This window comes from Hemiscyllium ocellatum, chromosome 20 (assembly GCF_020745735.1).
Source record: "Hemiscyllium ocellatum isolate sHemOce1 chromosome 20, sHemOce1.pat.X.cur, whole genome shotgun sequence".
Taxonomy (NCBI): Eukaryota; Metazoa; Chordata; class Chondrichthyes; order Orectolobiformes; family Hemiscylliidae; genus Hemiscyllium; species Hemiscyllium ocellatum.
This window is the reverse complement of record NC_083420.1, coordinates 32837800-32857757: the sequence shown is the minus strand read 5'-3', so window position 1 is coordinate 32857757 and position 19958 is coordinate 32837800. Positions and strand designations below refer to the sequence as shown.

The 19958-nt window shown below is 42.4% G+C and overlaps 1 protein-coding gene across 1 annotated transcript in view; it reads right to left on the bottom strand.

Annotated features, from left to right (window-relative positions):
- Positions 1-19958, bottom strand: part of myo15aa (myosin XVAa) — a 151652-nt gene that overhangs the window by 42243 nt on the left and 89451 nt on the right. Inside the window, exons 37-44 of the mRNA XM_060840978.1 lie at positions 16208-16289; positions 12858-13014; positions 12407-12500; positions 8838-8976; positions 5809-5930; positions 4903-4962; positions 1708-1783; positions 653-768 (exon numbers count right to left, since the gene is read on the bottom strand). Coding sequence (XP_060696961.1) covers positions 653-768; positions 1708-1783; positions 4903-4962; positions 5809-5930; positions 8838-8976; positions 12407-12500; positions 12858-13014; positions 16208-16289 — 846 coding nt within the window. The remainder of the gene's footprint in view (positions 1-652; positions 769-1707; positions 1784-4902; positions 4963-5808; positions 5931-8837; positions 8977-12406; positions 12501-12857; positions 13015-16207; positions 16290-19958) is intronic.

Sequence of the window (19958 nt, the reverse complement as noted above, 5' to 3'; positions counted from 1 at the left end):
TTGGCTGTATTTACATTAAATGAGGAACATGAAATGTCGAGGTGTTGATGTAAATCGGCTTTTTGATGTTCAAGGATGCAGAGTTAGAGTTAAAACTGTGAAGAGACAAGAGAGTTCAATGGCTGAATGACTGATTATGTAGCTAGCTTTCATGAAAATTAGAATACACAGTTTCTTCAAAATAGGTTATATAAATATAGTTGGGAGTTGAGATGGGTGTGTCTGTGTGTGTGTGTGTGTGTGTGTGTGTGTGCGGGGAGGGGGGGGGGTGGTGGGTGGGGAGGGGATGATAGGTTGAACTAATCCCTGGGCAGAGAAAATGTCTATAAGGCAACAGCCACATTTAGAGATACAAGGCTGTGGACCTATGCTTTGTAACCTTTTGGCGTGAGAACATTTGCATTGAGATGGTGTTAAGATTCAGATCAGTCCTGATACAATTTAATTCTGAAAAGGCTCAAGAGATTGAATGGTAAACTCTTGTTCCTATTTTTCAATGAGTTGCCCCTTCAGCAGGGATATGGTTCCAGTTTTCAGCACATTATCAGTTTTCCACAATATGCTGTAAGTTTTTATAACATCAATAAATAATACTTAATGACACAACATTCTGTGGTTTAAATATATTTGTAAAAATACAGGATTGTCTCACAGAGGCAGGGAACAGACGGCAGAAATAAACATCCCAAGCTTCTTTGGCAGCCATTACAATCTTCCTCTCGACAGCTTCATCCTTTACCAAAGTTGAGGATTGAATCTTGTTTTCATCTATAGAAGAGAAATAGACACTGCTGTGTTTGTTGTTATACACATTGTATGGTCATTTATCTTGTACCAATTTGATTCACTCAAAGGGAATGCTTTTAAAAGGGCAATGGGGAGCACCACAGTAGCTTTTTAACACGAGTCTTGTTAGCAGTAAATGCTGATAATATATTCAGGAAATGATAGGGAGGAGTCATTGAACTAGATAGTGTGAGGAAACCAAATTAACACCAGTAAAGATACAATCGACGGACCAGTCAGTTTTTGCCAAATATACTAATTCTTTCCAATCAGCATCCTACAGTTTATTGGTCAACAGATGTTAATCCAGCTCTCTCTTTCCTCCAGTGCCCTGTGTCACTACTGTACCTTTACTGATGTAAATTGAGCTCTGACACACATTCATTCTCTATCTCCTCCCAGCCATTTCCCAGAGGAAATAACCTTGATTATTATAATTTTGGCATGCAGGTTTCCAATTGGTTCTAATAATCGGTCATATCTTGAGGACATAACTTTCTCTCTTTACTGAAGCTGACTGACTTACTGTGTGTTTCCTGCTGACCTACACAATTGCAAAAGTTGATGAATAGCTTTGTAAAGACTTCCACAGTCTCAATTAAAATCTGGTAACTCAAAAAACAAAATACAACTGTCAACTACATGTTTAAGGTTTAGGATTGAGGCCAATGTTTCACGGTGACTGAATAAATGAAATCATTTTTAAGTTAAGTCCCAAGATTTTGATTCATATTCAACTGTGGTTTAGTTTGTTTGTTTCTGAAAACTGAAACTTATATTTATGAATTCACATGAATCGCACAAAAATAGTTACAGTGAAAGAACAGTGGGACTGCAGCTAACGTAATTATTCCATCAGTTGCTTCGCTTTAACCTTTATCCAGCCCCCTACCCAATCCCAGCAAGGCTTGGAGGACTGACCTAGTAATGATTTCATCTTCATCTGCTCCTCTTTGTTCAGTCGCACACAGGTTTCAGAGAACGTGTCACTCACAATCTTCACAGAATTAAAGGAATATCAAACAAAACATTAATAGGAAATTACACAATATCTTCAAGAGAGAAAAAAAAACACCCAAACCCCTTCATCAGGTTACAGTCCAAAACTCACGTTCAAGTGATTCCTATTCTGAGCTGCCTTAGCTGTCATGGTAATGTGGAGATGAGGGAGAGGGAGAAAGATGGTGCTGGTGATGAAAATACGTTACCTCAGAGAAAAGGCAAATGTACTAATTCAAGAGAGAATTAGATTACCGTATTTATGATCCACTTCAGTTTTTTTTTTGCAATTTTAAAATAAAACTTTAGATCCAAATTTAATAAAAGTAAATGTTGGCTATAAACACCAGGGAACTGGGTTGCTGATTCCTACTTAGTTCCCAAAAGTTTGGCAATAAACCCTTCAGTCCAACTAGTCCATGCCAAACATAGTCCCAAATTAAACTAGACCCACCTGCCTGCTCCTGGCCCATATCCATCCAAACCTTTCTTATTCATGCAATTATCCAAATGTCTTTTAAATGTTGTAATTGTACTTGCATCCACCACTTCCTCAGGAAGTCCAATCCACACGCGAACCACCTTCTGTGCAAAAAAACCTCATGTCTTTTTTAAATCTCTCTGCACTTATCTTAAAAATGTGCCCCCTAGTTTTGAAAACCCCCATCTGAGGGAAAAGACAACTACCATTAATGCTATCTACACCTCTCATTATTTTGTCAACTTCTATCCCGTCACCTTTCAACTGCTACACTCCATCATCTCATTAAATTCCTATGATCCTACCCCAACTTGCTGTGGTCAGCCCATCTTGCTATGATGTCACCCTGTGTCTTGCTGTGATCTCACTCCTTGCTTTTCTTGGTCTTGTCCTTGTTGTGATCCCACTTCTGATCTTTTCTGTTATCTCTGCTTAAGTCTCTTCCATGAAACAATCGCAATCAATATCTAACCTGAACCTACCTGATCTGCCTAGTTTTCTACTTGGCAAAATTCATGATCCTGAAACAATGGGTATTCAGGACACAGTACAAAGTAACTACTTTATGTTTTAACACTTTACCAGCATGCAATTTATTTTGCTGTGCTTTCACAATGTCAAAGCTATTGTAATAGTTCTTTACTTATACAGCAGCATGCGACTCAGTTACATGTACTGTTCATCTATTGTAACTAAAGTAGCTTAAAAAAACACACATAATTTTTACTTCCTCTTAGTGTCCAGCATCACAGACTAATGTCTGTAGTTCATCATCATGTTTTTTTTTCTTTTTGTTGTGTATGTGCAGGTGTGAGACGCAGTGAGAGACACAAGGTGGTACGAATCTTTATTCAATTTCCACCACCAGGAAGAAAGGAAACACCCAAGTGGCCAGTGACAGGCAGTGCCCTTCGCATCAAAGGGCAATGCTGTGTGATCAAACAGTGAAGGGCAGGGCAGGGATTAAATCAAAATAGAGTCGGAGGGGGGAATAATGCACTCCACTCCCTGTGGCGACCACCTCTCCCTGAATAACTCCAGGGTGTTGGTGGAGACCGCACGCTCCTTCTCCAATGACACCCAGGCTCTAACGTAACCGCGGAAGAAGGCGTCATCATGTTTACAGGTAGCGCTGGTGAAATCAGTCATTATGTCTGAGTTGGAAGTTCTGATAACGAAAACTATAAATTGGAAATTATCTGAACATATGTGTTGAAATACTCTGAAACCATTGACCTTACGGAAGCTTAATCCCCAGGTATCAGGGCAGTCAGATAGCAGGTAAAGGGGGATAAAAGCAGGTTAAAGCAGGAAAACCTCACAATTGAGCAAAATAGCTACAGAATGCAGGAGAAGGAGCAATTTAATATTTGAACCAACCTAAATACATATCATCAAGTCAGAAGATGTGGTGGCCTAGTGATATTATCACTGGACTTTTAATCCAGAGACTCTGGAGACATGGGTTTGAATCCCACCATGGCTCAAGGTGGAATAAAAATCTATAATTAAGAGTTTAATGATGATTATGAATCTGTTGCCAATTATCAGGGAAAATCCATTTGGTTCACTAATGCCCTTTAAGGAAGGAAATTGTTGTCTTACCAGGTCTTGTCTACATGTGACTCCAGACCCACGGCTAGACTTTTAACAGCAATTAGATTACTTACAGTGTGGAAACAGGCCCTTCAGCCCAACAAGTCCACACCGACCTGCCGAAGCACAACCCATCCACCTAACACTACGGGTAATTTAGCATGGCCAATTCACCTAACCTGCACATTTTTGGACTGTGGAAGGATACCAGAGCACCCGAAGGAAACCCACGCAGACACGGGGAGAATGTGCAAACTCCACACAGTCAGTCACCTGAGGCAGGTATTGAACCTGGGTCTCTGGTGCTGTGAGGCAGCAGTGCTAACCACTATGCCACTGTGCCGCAATAAATGCTGGCCCAGCCAGAGATGCCCACATCTCGTGAATCAATAAAAATAATCACTCCAATCAAGAAAAGCTTCTCATACTCAATTATATCTGATATACTGTTGTGATTACAGCAACACAGTTATTGAATGGTATTGAGAGCAGAAAAGAAAACATAAACTGAACTGGGGGAAAATCTCAAGATATGGGAATAATCGTCAGCAATAAGGGGTCCTGAAAACTATCCTTAATAAAAGGCATATAATTTAAAACAGTTTATGAGTCATGTTTGTGTTTTCATAAAAATATACAAGTTTTTATATGCTATACATTTTTAAATTTAAAAAAAATTGTCGCTCTCTTAGAACTTTTCATAGGTCGGTGCAACATCGAGGGCCGAAGGGCCTGTACTGCACTATAGCGTTCTATGTTCTATATATATAAATAAGTTATCGTAGGAATGAACAATGTGCTTTATGATGGGATTGTATGTCATATGACTGAGTACTGAAAGCTGGATGGATTGCAGGGAGGCAGGCACAATAATGAATACTCACAAAAGGCACCCCCTTAAAAGCAGTACCTACATTCAGAAGTGAGCTAGGGAACAGTGATACTGAGCTAACCCATGCAAAGGCTGAGACCTGAGAGACATTGTTCCACATTTAACGTCCTTTCTCTGGAAGAAATTGAGTGTCCATTAATTTCCGCACCTGTCTGAAAATAAGATCCAGTATCACCGGGCTGTGGAAATTCTCCTTGGGATAAAACACCTGAAGCAGGGGGAGAAAAATACAATATGAAGTGGAATGAACAGGAATATGTATTGCTGACTTTACTAAACTGAGCACAGGAATGTGCTTCACAAATGTAATCGCTCATATACAAAACAGAAATTGCTGGGAAAACTCAGCAGGTCTGATGGCATCTGTGGAAAGAAAGCAGAGTTAACATTTCAGGTCCAGAGATCCTTCTTCAGAATGGGTCGTTCTGAAGAAGGGACACTGGATATGAAATATTAACGCTGCTGTCTTTTCAGAGATGCTTCCAGATTTGCTGAGTTTTCTTAGCAATTGCTGTTTCTGTTTCTGATTTCCAGCATCTGCAGTTCTTTGGGTTTTCTTTTAGTGTTTAATCTCTCATGCAACCCCTCTACTACTTAGCACATTGTCTGGCTGAGCTGTGATTTAAGAAGAACAGACTGTAGCCTGGTAATAACAGGGGATATAGCAGACAGCTCTTTTCTAACAAAATCAATACCAGCCCCTTAGGGCGAACACCCTGGTATCCATTCTCCACTACCCTATTCTCTGTTTCTACCTATCCTCCATCCCCCTATGTAGTCTCTGCAGCCCCCACTTCTCCGGTCCCTCTTGTTGCACTCCAGGTCCACTCCTTGTTTGTTGGGCCCACACCCAGACCAAAAAGCAGAGAATTCAGGGTCTGAGACCTATTATAGTTTGGATAAAGCTGCAGCTCGGGTTATGATCCACCCATATTCCACTCCATACCTTCCAACTTCATTTGATATGAGGCAAGTACTTTGAACGTTTGTTTTTCTGGATATTGTCATCTTTTTCAACCATTCTGGATTTGAATAACCATTTATATTCTAGTACCTCTTTGCGGATACAGAGGTCGCAGGGCATTTTGCTGTAGGTATAGTACCCTTCAGTGGGCTGCCCATGGAGCTGTGTCTGGATCCTCTCATCTTCTCCTGTCAGCTCTCGGGAAATTGATGCTGGGAGGTGCAAGTGGAAGAAAGAAAGAATATGCTTTCATTTAGTTTCTTCACGCCACTCAGGCTGTGTCACAGCCTACATAGTACTGATTACTTTAAAGTGTTGTCAGGGAAACGTTGCAAGCAATTTTTGTGCACTGCAAGGTTCTGAAATGAGTTGAGACTAAAATTTGGATCAGATCATTATTGGATACAAAGATCGTGCACACAATTACCCTGCACTCAGTGGAAATGATATAGGTATCAAGTAAATGTCACCTCATCTGCATGATTATGTCATACCTTAACATTAACTGACTGCTGAGAGTCCTCATGCTGAGCAAGGCCCTCAAATTTGTGTGAAGTTAGCACTAAATTAGACAATCCTGCGCTTCTTAAAATGGGCCTGCATCTTGGAAATACTTGTGTGTAAGTGGTTCTTAGAAAGAAGAAAGAGGATCAATGGAACAATATCCCAGAGTAGGTTCCCAGGTTCTCCAGTACAGGAGGTAGAACGGGGAAAGATATCACCTTGTGTAAAGGGTCCAGGAGGTCCTCTGGACAGATACTTAGTAATAATCTGAAAGTGGATAGCCATGAAGATCATGATACCTGAAGTCCCAGAAAATGTTTAATGATCTCACACAAATGGACAAGGTTAGAGAATGCATCTTAAAATGCCATCTTGTACCCACTACATTGCCAACCCCACACAATGATTAATGTACCACACCTCCACCATTCACCCATCAACAATTTTGAGCAATCAGAACTCAGGTCTAACAGTCACGTGCTGCACATCACTTTCACACTGATCACGGCTGCAAGCCTCACACACTGATCTCACAGCTTCCGCACACTTCCAGCTATTCAGTTATGTCATGCACAATACCAAACACACTGCAGCATAAACACTAATACACTTTGCTCCCTCTGGTGGCACAGTTTGGCCCATAAGAGCAAGAGTTTCAAAGAAGTGCAGAGGGTCAGGTTTAGCTACTTTAGAAAATATGGTATTCTGAATGAAGGCGTGGCAGTTACCGAGGTCATTGAAGTTGGCAATACTGATTCCATCCAGGTTATCCTGGTTAATGGCAAAACCGACTTCATCCTCACTGCACAGTACCTGTACTGTATGAAGTACAAGCTGCAGGTGGTGCGATCTCTTACTTAACATCCACTGCCCCTTCCCTTACCCCAGCAGTCCCCTTCTGCACTAAACATTTTGATACCCCCAAAGGGCAGCTGATATAGCCTTACAATGAAGGGTATGCTGAAGAACATTTATCTTGATTTTGTGAGATGGAGTTAGTAGCAGCTCATTTTACATTGCTTCAATTTTTATTCCAAGTCACAGACAAGTTCGTTCTAACTCCACTAGCATTGATGAGCCATGTGACTGCACAGTGTCTCGTGACTGAATAGTGACAGTATGAAGCCTTGCCCCAGTCAAGTGAGCAGCTGCAAGGAGCCTGGTCACATCAGACTCTTTCTCTGAAAACGTAGCATGATCATTATGTTCCTCCTTCTGCAACAATGTGTTCAGTGCAAGGTGCAGCACACCACAACAATTTGCTATTTCATACTACAGTATATTCCCTGATCTACTCAGTGTTACAAGTTGATGAGTGGGCTGCTAGCTGAGGGAGGTTTATCACCACAGCTGCAGATCAGCATTCAGGTGTGACTGGAAATCAGCACAAAGCCCACAGCTTAATAGTCATGTGCGAGCTGTAAATTAGACATGGGAGGAACACAGGAACAACAGGACGCCATTCAATCCCTTAAGCTTCTTTGAGCATTCAGTCAGATCATGGCTGATCTGTGTCTCAACTTCATCTTCCCATTTTGGTTTCCCAACACCTAATACCCTTACCCAGTAGAACCTATAAGTCTCATTTTTCAAATCGTTTTTTCTCTCAGTCTCAGCAGTTATTTAAGGGAGAGTGTTCCACATTTCCATTATTTTGTGTCTGAATAACTGCTTCCTGACATTATATCTGTTCTGCTGAGCTCTAATTTTATGTTACCTTGGGCCCCATCAGACGACATAGTTTCTCTCTATCTCTCACAGCAAGTCCTTCATTCAGCTTAAACACCTCAATTAGATTACTCCTTAATCCTGTATTCTAGAGGGACTGCAAGTCCAGTCTGTGCCATCATACTTTAATCCAGGTGATGACTGGAAAGTAAAGTATATGTGGTATGTAGGATTTAAATGTGTAAGTGACAGGGGGCAGGAACAGGAGGTATCAGAGATCATTAACTAGGGCCTACGGCTCGAGGGAGCCTGTTGGGCTAGAGTCCTAGGAGCTGCAGCCAGGATATGGGACAGGAGCAACACTGGGGCTGTCCCTTTCCTTCTACTGTCACTTCCCTTATCCCAAAAGTCCTTTCTACATTAAATATTTTGATACCCCAAAGGCCAGGTTGTACAGCATTACAATGAAGGGCACATGTAATGTTTTTGTGAGATGGAGTTGGTTGCAGCTTATTTTACATCACTTCAATTTTTATTTCCAGTCACAGACCAGTTCATCCCAATTCCACAGCACTGGTGATCCAAATGACTGCATAACCTCAGATTGACTGAATAATATATGATAACAATAATGGGATATCCAGTCATGAAAAGACACACCTATCAAGTGCATTCTTTGTGCATGGCTTTTAGTTTCTTAATAGGGAAGATGATAAAACATCCAGATACAGTTTGCATCTAGTCAGTTTGATGCCACTCCAGTTGAGAACTGACTGAGGAAGGAAACGACTCAGTATCACCCACTGTCCCATCCTTCATTGTGTGGTTTCACGTCATGTAAAAGGTTTTGCATGCTTAATCAGGGGCTGTGTCATTGTAAGCCACAGGGGTTCAAGAATGACAATTACTTCATCTAAAGTGAATAGAGCTGTATCCTGGTCACTGACCTCCCGAGAACACAGGGTGCCTGGCAGAGACAGCTGGCACTGGTCGGGTGCTGCTCTTCTGTGTCACGCCACTGACAGGCTTCACCATGGCAACGGCTTCTTTGGAATTTTTATCCCTTGACGGTGCAGGTGCTGGCTTCTGTTTCAGTAAAATAGGAACAATAACAAAATCTTATCCAATTCAATTTTCACCAATTCACCCCCTTCCCCTTCAGAACAATTGGTGAAAGGACACATCCTCATTCATGATGGCCCACCGTTCTTGGTACTTTCCCCATCAGTGTGCTATCTCATTGCGACAAGTGATGTACTTGTCCTGTTAGTGGGATTGTTGAGGGAAGGCTGTTAGATTGGGAAGAGTGGGGATGGCGACATGGGGCAACTAACATGCTGTTTACTTACATCACATGGACTGCAGAGGCTCAAGGAGGTTGCTCTCCAACACCTTCTTGAGGGAAAGTAGGGATGGGCACTAAGTGCTGGCTTAGGCAGCTATGCCCACATCCTGTGAGAAAATAAAACAGCATAGGTCCAGCCAGTTGCTGTGCTGGAAGCTTACACACCAGCAAATTCTCATCTGTAGACTTCCTTCTGGGTGAAAACTGGCACTCCAGGTGAGCTAGTGTGCTTGCCTCCTGATTTAACAGCTTAGAGTCATAGAGTCACACAGCACGGAAGCAGACCCTTTCGTCCAACTTGTCCATGCCAACCAAGTTTCCCAAACTAAACCAGTCCCACTTGCCTGCATTTGGCCCAAATCCCTCTTAAACTTTCCTATTCATCTACCTATCCAAATGTCTTTTAAATGTTGTACTGTACCTGCATCTATCACTTCATTCCACATGAGCTACCCTCTGAGTGAAAATGTTAAGCTTCACGTTCCTTCTAAATCTTTGCCCCCTAGTTTTGTGCTCTCCTACCTTAGGGAATAGACCTTTGTTATTCACTTTATCTATGTCCCTCATGATTTTATAAACCTCTGTAAGGTCACTGCTCAACTTCCTAGGCTCCAGTGAAAAAGATCCCAGCCTATCCAGTCACTCCTTAGAACCCAAACCCTACAGTCCTGACAACCTCCTGGTAAATCTTTTCAGAACCCTCTCCAACTGATTAACATCTTTCCTATAGCAGGGTGATCAGAACTATATGCAGTACTGTAAAAGTGACCTTACCAACGTTCTGTACAACCTGAACATGACATCCCAATTCAGTGATCTGAGCAACGAAGGTAAATGTGTTACATGCCTTTTGAACCACCCTGTCCACTTGCGAAGCAACTTTCAAAGAACTATATACCTGAACTCCGGGGTCTCTCTTTTCACCAAACTATCCAGGGTCCTACCATAACTGTATATGTCCTGCCCTTGATGGTTTTACCAAAATTCAATACCCTGCATTTATCCAACTTAAACACCTCAAGCTATTGGCCCAAATCATCAAGATCCCTTTGTATTCTTAGATAATCATCTTCAGAGGCAACTGTACCACCAACATTGGTGTCCTTTGCAAACTTACTAACCATGCCTCCTAAATTCTCATCCAAATTGTTTATATAAATGACAACCAACAGTGAACCCAGCATCAATCCCAGCGGAACATTGCTGGTCAAAGACCTCCAGTCCCAACAATAACCCTCCACCACTGCACTCTCTCTCTTACCATCAAGCCAATTTTGTATCCAATTGGTAAGTGCTCCCTGAATCCCATTTTATCTAACTTTACTTATCAGTCTACTACAGGCTGGGACTGAGGAATTTCCTGGTCACATGATGATTGCACAATGTTCAGCACCATTCATGACTCCTTGGACACTGAGGAGGAAGTGAGGACTGCAGATGCTGGAGATCAGAGCTAAAAATGTGTTGCTGGAAAAGCGCAGCAGGTCAGGCAGCATCCAAGGAGCAGGAGAATCGACGTTTCGGGCATGAGCCCTTCTTCAGGAAAGATTCTCCTGCTCCTTGGATGCTGCCTGACCTGCTGCACTTTTCCAGCAACACATTTTCAGCTCCTTGGACACTGAAGCAGTCCATGTCCAAATGAAACAAGATCTGGACAATATCCAGGCATTGGCTGACAAATGACAAATAACATTCATGCCAAAAAAATGCCAGGCTATGACCATCATCAGTATAAGTCAATCTAACCACCATGACATTCAGTGGTGTTACCATCACTGAATCCTCACAATCAACATCCTGGGAGTTATCATTGATCCGAAACTCAACTGGACTCACCAAACACAGTGATTACAAGAGTAGGTTAGAGGCTAGGAATACTGTGGCAAGTAACTCACCTCCTGACTCCTGAAAGCCTGTCCACCATCTACCAGGCACAAGTCAGGAGTGTGACGGAATACTCCCCACCTGCCTGGATTAATGCAGCCCAAACAACACTCAAAAAGCTTGACGCTATCCAGGACAGAGCAGCCCGTTTGGTTGGCACTGCACCCACAAACATTCACTCCCTCCACCACTGACGCTCAGTAGCAGCAGTGTGTACTATCTACTAGATGCACAGCAGAAATTCACCAAAGATCCTCAGGCAGCACCTTCCACAACCACTTCCATTTAGAAGGACAAGGGCAGCAAATATATAGGAACACCATCTTCAAGTTTCCCTCCAAGCCACCCACAATCCTGAGTTGGAAATATATCGCTGTTCCTTCACCGTCGCTGGGTCAAAATCCTGCAATTCCTTCCCTAATGGTATTGTGGATCAACCCACTGCAGGTGGACCGCAGTGGTTTGAGAAAGCAGCCCACCACCACCTTCACAAGGGCAACTAGGGATGGGCAATATGCTGGTCAGCCAGTGGTACCCATATCCATAAAATGAATAAATAATTTTTAAACACACGCTATGGTGTTAGGAACCATGCCTAAGATGGATGAAAGACCTTCCTCAAACAGATCTCCAGGAATCTTGCAGCCTAACTCCCAGACCACCCACCACTCCTGATAGACATGGGCTGCAAATGCTCCTGAAAGGAGTGCTGATTTTATTGTATCCCCTATCTATTCAGATAAAAGCCATGTACTTTATTTCTAAATCATATCTAAATTGTGACACAATGGTTAAAGTAAATTCAAAAACCAGCAACTGACTGGAAGCAAAAAGCACTTTAAGAAAGATGGCAATTTCTTCTTTCTTCTAACTGTTGAAATTTCAAGAAGTTGCTAATCATTAAGCAAGTATTGCAAAATAGTAATTTGAGATTAACCACCAAACCTATTCACAGCTATTAGTTATTTTGAAGCAGAATAATATTACTGCTAAAGTTGTTCCTTTTAATTATGTCCTTTAAGCAGCTTATAAGCAGCATGTGGTCACCCTAATTCAAATGGCTCACACATATGATGACTGCCTGTTGAAAGTTGCTGATATTTCTGTGCCTCTTACAATTGAAGCAAACGATCTGCCAATTCCCTCAAAGAAAGTACCAAAAATTCCATGTGAACATAAAGCAGGCAGAGAACAGCCATGCAGAGGTTTTCACATATATTATTCCTCTAGTTTGAAACAGAAACAGAGCATTTTTCAGAAGTTCTGCTCATTAGTTTGATGTATTACCTGGGAGACATGTGGTATTATCTGTCGTTGCAAGATAAACATTGCCTCTTCATGAGGGTCCATTTTCTTGGCAAATATTTTACCACCTTCTTTTCTGACAACAGGGAAACACAACTATTTAATCTTATCCACACACTAAGTTTATTACAATTTTAAGTCATGGTTGAATTCTTGTATTCCACTAAGAAACACAGATCTGTTTGGACTTTTGTCAGCTCGAGGTTAAAGAAATCTGGTCCATTGTCCCCTCCAATAGAACAAATTTGATCCCAGTCCTTATTGTTTGAGAAAATATCAGTCAACTAAATCTCTATGCTCTCTATGCTTTCTTTCTAGCTTTCTTCCCTTATGGTATGGTTGTTATAGAATGCCACCCGTGGAATTATGGGTACAAGCTACATCCTTCTGCTTTGTGGGCCATGCAATATTTACAAGGTACACTTAGTTTTACCTGATTAGCCCAGTTTTCTTCTGAGTTGATGGTTGTTCATATTGTCTGATGATATCCTTGATGTTGTGTGTTGGCTCTGGAAAGTGCTCCGAATTAAGTGTGGTGTGACACACAGGACCTTGTATTGTAACTTTGGGTTTTGGGGTTTCAGCAGCACCTGTATTTTAGGGGAAGAATCAATACTATAAACATGTATGGTATTATCTGTTATATGTTTCCAACAATGGAAATGAAGAGGCACATTAGTGTCATGGCATTAACTAATGTTGTGGTATCAGAATTTAAGGTACATGAGAACTTCCTTGTGAATTTTCATCTCAGCTGGTATTGGATAAAGGCAGTGCCATGTTTCTTCTACCCAGGGGCAACAACAGTGCAGTGAGATTTAACATTGTCCACTTCTGAGTTCCTGCCTTTAGTCTTGCATGGAGAATGAAGGCCTATGTATAATTCTGTGGCACTGGGACAGAAGTCACTGGATTACCCATACAGCATAAGTGATTCCAAATAAAATGCAGCAGCATCTTTTTAATTAACTTATGACTGATCAATTAAGGGATGCCAGCTCTATGAAACAGAACATTTTGTATTGTGGACCTCAAAGTCCAGAAAACACCTTATGGTTGGGCACAACAGCAGTAATGCCAGGATCCCATACTATTTGTCTGTGCTGGGCCTTCCCTTAGGTGGAAGAAGTTATATGATACATCGGTAGGATTATTTTGGGTATATCGTTGAGGATTGATGGGCAGACAGCTTCGTGAATTTGTCCAATTTTCTGATGATGTTAAATAAGAGAGATATGGGATATCTACCCATATTATCATGTATGTTCATGTATCTATCAACACAGTATTGAGAACACCCATGCTGACAGGTCCAAATGTCCATAACACAGATGTTTAGGTGATTGGTGACTCACAGCCCCAACCTATCAATCCACAGCTTACAGCCCTACCCAGGCACCCCACAGCCTCCCTCTATCAATCCACCAACTCACACCCAATCAATCCACAGCTCCAAGCCCACCCCCCATCAATCCAAGGCTCAAAGCCCCACCCCATCAATCCACACCTCACACCTCCACCCAATCAATCCACTGCCCACACCTCCTGCCCAAGCTGTATCAGTTCATGGATGAAACCCCTCATTCTTCAGATCATGGCCACCCTCCTAGAAGCCTGTTTGACATTCATTACAGCTAGGCAAGGGAAAATAGATTCCTGCTCAGCCTGGCTGAATGAAAAACGTTAGAGCTGGAAAGGCAGCACCTTAGCAACGCAGCTCTTGCCACAGTTTGAATAGCTAATGTGTTGTGATAATTTACTGAAGTTGAGTGCGACCTGCTGTGCCAGAGTGCAGACATGGTGGCTCTGGCTGTGTGAAATTTCTTCCACAGCATACATGACAGAAGCTGTCTGAATTGCAAAGGTTCTTCTTCCATAAATCCAAAATGAAAAATAACATTTCACTTTAAAATAATATTTCAGTCACTCATGCTAATATGGGAAACTTGTTCAGATGAAACATTATTCCCTAACAGAAATGTTTGGAAGTATATACAGATTGCACCCTTTTCTTTGGCCCAGTTAATGCTGTCAACTTACATAGTGAGTTAAAAATCACACAACACCAGGTTATAGTCCAACAGGTTTAATTGGAATCACACTAGCTTTCGGAGTGACGCTCCTTCATCAGGTGATAGTGGAGGGCTCGATCGTAACACAGACTTATAGCAACAATTTACAGTGTGATGTAACTGAAATTATACATTGAAAAATTGATTGTCTGTTAAGCCTTTCATCTATTAGAATTCAGTGATAGTTTCACTTCTTTCATGTGTAAATCACAAAACCCTTTTTTTTAAAGTTGCATTCTCGGGTTAGCTATTAACAATGGTGATAGCTAGGCAATATGTTGAAGGTGTTGGCCCTCTGTGTTCTCTGTCTATGTCATGATGTTTAGACTGATTCTAATCTAAAAAGTAAGATAACAGAGTTTTATATAAATTCATGCAGTTTTTGAGCTCAGAGTTCTACATGAATGCATGCAGTTTTTGAGCAAAGTACAATGTAACTCTGCAAGTACAAATTCACCCCACAAAATATATGTGTGCATGTGGGTCTTTGTCTGTCTCTGTGTGTGTGTGTCTGTCTGGGGTGGGGGTTGTGAGCGTGAGAGTGTGTGTGTGTGTGTGTGTGTGTGTGTGTGTGTGTGTGTGTGTGTGTGTGTGTGTGTGTGTGTGTGTGTGTAGAGTGTCTTAAGTCTGTGAGGGGGTGCATGTGTGAGTGTGGGAGTGTGTGTGTCTATAAGGGTGTGTGTGGGTGTCTGTGTGCACGTCTGTGTGTACCTGTGTCCGTGTGTATGTGAGAGTGTGTGTGTGTGTGTGTAGGAATACCTGTGTGTGTGTGTAGTGCAATGGTGATCACCTGGAATGTGACATGAACCCAAGGTCCTGGTTGAGGCCCTCCCTATGGGTACCGAACTTAGCTATCAGCCTCTGCTCGGCCACTTTCCTCTGCTGCCTGTCCCAAAGTCCACCTTGGAGGATGGTCACCCAAAGGCCCGAGGCTGAATGTCCTGGACCACTGAAGTGTTCCCCAACTGGGAGGAAACCCTCCTGTCTATTGATTGTTGTGCGGTGCCCATTCATCTGTTGTCATAGCCTTTGCTTGGTTTCCCAATGTACCATGCCTCCGGGCATCCTTGCCTGCAACGTATAAGATAGACACACACTCTCACATACACGCGGACACAGGTACACACAGACACCCACACACACCCTTATAGACACACACATGAAAGAAGTGAAACTATCACTGTATTCTAACAGATGAAAAGCTGAACAGACAATCAATTTTTCAATGTATAATTTCAGTTACGTCACACTGTAAATTGTTGCTATAAATTCTGTGTAACGATTGAGCCCTCCACTATCACCTGATGAAGGAGCGTCACTCTGAAAACTAGTCTGCTTCCAATTAAACCTGTTGGACTATAACCTGGTGTTGTGTGATTTTTAACTTTGTACACCCCAGTCCAACACCAGCATCTCCAAATCATGAATAGATAGTGAGTGAAAGACGTTCTCAAAAGAACACCCAGTTATCAGAAGGCCACGGGATTCCCTAGATCTATCCCTGTATCTTACATGAAACTATCTTTCTATCATAGGTGCAACTATTGCTCTATGTCAAGTACAAATCTCTTTTCTCCCAGGTACAACCATCTTTCTAATCTATGTATCCATCACTGAATGCACTGATCTCCATGTCAGTCTACAGTGGCACTGAGGTGGTGATTATCTATGTCATCAGGAAATACTGGTCTTTGTTCTGTGGATAACTTACTGGGTCTGTTGACAGGTGGCTTCCCTTTGGCAGCATCATGGGGAGTCAGCAGCTGGGTTGGGTCTTTGTTGGCAGCATTAGTCTGTGAAACATATAAAATGGATGATAATACAATATTCCAACTGCAATGACTGTCTAATCTGATGAAGGGCTTATGCCTGAAACGTCGAATTTCCTGTTCCTTGGATGCTGCCTAACCTACTGCGCTTTTCCAGCAACACATTTTCAGTTCTAATCTGAAATTAGGTCATAAGAAACAAGAGCAGGAGTTGACCATACAGCCCTCCAGCCTGCTGCACCATTCAATATGATCATGACTGATCTTTTGCTTCAACTCCCCACCACCAGGGATATATTTCCCTCCCCTCCCCTATCAGCGTTCCAAAAAGACCACTCCCTCCGTGACTCCCTCGTCAGGTCCACACCCCCCACCAACCCAACCTCCACTCCCGGCACCTTCCCCTGCAACCGCAAGAAATGCAAAACTTGCGCCCACACCTCCTCCCTTACTTCTCTCCAAGGCCCCAAGGGATCCTTCCATATTTGCCACAAATTCACCTGCACCTCCACATCATCTATTGCATCCGCTGCACCCGATGTGGCCTCCTCTATATTGGGGAGACAGGCCGCCTACTTGCGGAATGTTTCAGAGAACACCTCTGGACACCTGGACCAATCAACCCAGCCACCCCGTGGCTCAACACTTCAACTCCCCCTCCCACTCCACCAAGGATATGCAGGTCCTTGGACTCCTCCATCGCCAGACCATAACAACACGACGGTTGGAGGAAGAGCGCCTCATCTTCCACCTAGGAACCCTCCAACCACAAGGGATGAACTCAGATTTCTCCAGTTTCCTCATTTCCCCTCCCCCCACCTTTTCTCAGTCAAATCCCTTGAACTCAGCACCGCCTTTCTAACCTGCAATCTTCTTCCTGACCTCTCCGCCCCCACCCCACTCCGACCTATTACCCTCACCTTGACCTCCTTCCACCTATCGCATCTCCAACGCCCCTCCCCCAAGACCCTCCTCCCTACCTTTTATCTTAGCCTGCTGGACACACTTTCCTCATTCCTGAAGAAGGGCTTATGCCCGAAACGTCGAATCTCCTGCTCCTTGGATGCTGCCTGACCTGCTGCGCTTTTCCAGCAACACATTTTCAGCTCTGATCTCCAGCATCTGCAGTCCCCTCACTTTCTCCTCCTTCAACTCCACTTCCTCACTTACTGCGCAAAATGCATACAAGACACTAAAGGTCTATTGTGACCTTAGATATACTCAAGAATGATGCATCCACAACCCTCTGCAATAGAGAATTTTAAAGGTGACAAACCTCTGAGTGGGAAAATTTCTCCTCATCTCAGTCCAAAATGAATGCTTCCTTATCCTGAGACAGCGGTCCATGTTCTAAATTCTCCAGTCACAGGAAACAACTTCAGTGTTTATCATGTCAAGATCTTACAGAAGGTTGTATGCTTCATTGAGATCACCTCTCATTCAGAGTCACAGAGCACATTCTTCAAACTTCAAACAATATAGATCCAATTTACTCATCCTCTCATCATTGAATAACTCTCATTCCAGAAACCAGTCCGGAATATTGATGTAAGTTTGCTTTTTCTATCTGGTGTAGCAATGTTTATGTTATTTCTTATAACATAAGAAACTGGTCTGTATACTGTCATATTGAGGGATCCAAGTGATGTTTATTGCAGCTAACAATTATACATGAACAGCTTGCTTCTAGGAGCATATCATGTTTCAAGTGATCCTGGTGTATGAGACCTTATACCTTCAGGTCACAGGTTCCGAAACAGTGATGATACTATGAGCATATCAATAAAGTTTGTTTCTAAGATAAAAACTTATTCCATTTAGATATAAATGGCTGTATATAGACACTTATCAATTTGAAAAATATTTTTACAGGCAAAAGAGAGTTTACAATACTAATATTTCAAATTTCAATATAATGCTTTGGAGGTTTGACAATTCATGCTGAGTGTCTGATGAGATATGTGTTTGTGGCACTTATCTGACAATTTTGTTGTCTTGCTACAACACCACACAATCATCATGTTGGAATTTTTGTCCTTACTATCTTTTTACTTGATTGGTAAATCAGTCAGTAATAACTTTGTATGATCTAGGCTGGCTGCACATGATAGAAATCATTGTTAGCATCCAAGTATTTGTCTTTCTAACATGTCTTCTCTGTCCAGAGGGTAGTTTTGTATTTCTTTTGTTTTCAAAGGACTGCCGATGCTGGACAGTCAGAGTCGAAATGCGTGGCGCTGGAAAAGCACAGCAGATTAGGCAGCATCTGAGGAGAAGGAGAGTCAACGTTTCAAGCATAAGCCCTTCATCAGGAATGTAGAGGGGGAAGAGGGCTGAGAGACAAATAGGAGAGTGGGGGTTGGGCTGGGGGAAGGTAGCTGGGAAGGTGATAGTGGATGCAGGTGGTGGTGGTGGTGGTGGGGGGGTGGTAACTGTGATTAGTTGGTGAGGAGGGTGGAACAGATAGATGGGAAGGTAGGACAGGTCAAGAGGGTGGTGTCGAGTTGGAGGGTTGGATCTGGGAAGTAGTGGGGACGGGCAGATTTGGAAACTGGTAACGCTGACATTGATGCCATGGGGTTGAAGGGTCCCAAAGCAGAAGATGAAACATTGTTCCTCTAGTTATCGGGTGGCTTGGATTTGACAATGGAGGTGGCCTAGGACTTGCAAGTCTTCAGCTCATTCTGTTGTATTACAGGCTGTTTCTCCTGGAATGGGAGAAAGGGAGGGAGGGAGGGAGGGTGGGAGTGAGTGGCCCTATAGTAAGTGTTGGTGTAGGTGGGGGACAAATCGTGAATTGTCCAGAGTGAGTCAGTTCACAGTGAGGAATCCATGCAGTGTTATTATTGCAGGGGTATAGTGAAGGTGTGAACACGCTGGTATTTAAGCAGACCAGAGGAATCAATGAATCCCCTGCTACAGTCAGAGCAGTGTATGGTTTCTCTCCAGTGTGAACAAACAAAATGATTGGTGTCTGAATAAGCGTAAGATTTTTTTAAAATAGAAAAAAATACTTTTTAAAAGCATTTTTAAGTTGTACTTTCTTCCAGGAGAGCTTTGGATTTGTGCTTTCAGGAATGTTTAATTGTCTTTATTCAATTGGATTAGCAGTCTGTTGTGCTTTTTCCTTTTTAAAACATGAGACACAGAGAGGTACAGTGCTCACTGTGATTCAATACAAGTCTTTAATCTTTAGTTTTGATTACTTAACTTCAGCCTTTGTTTTTAGGAAAACACCCTGAGAAATTTCTTGTATGTTCAAAGAACTTGACTTTTAAACAAAAAGAAATTAAGTGTCCTCTTGGTGGTCAATGCCCTGGTGGTCAGAATCTGATGCTACTGATTATACAAATTCTCTGATGTCCAAACTATTGCTTGGTTGATCTTCATTTAGCTTTTCAAATATCTGCCAACAAGATATTCTTATAGATCGCCATTGCTGCTAATCAAGGTATGCTTTTGCTACCACCACGATATTGTACTTGATGCGGCAATTCTAACATATTCCTTATAATGGAAGGAACTAGGAGTGGATATCATTGCATCGAAGAATTCAACAGAAATGTATTACAGCTAGCTATTATGTACAAAACTTAGGTTATAGCAGAACAGCACTGAGCAAGATGCTTCCAGTAGCACATGCTATTCCTGATGAAGGGCGTATGCCCAAAACGTCAATTCTCCTGCTCCTGC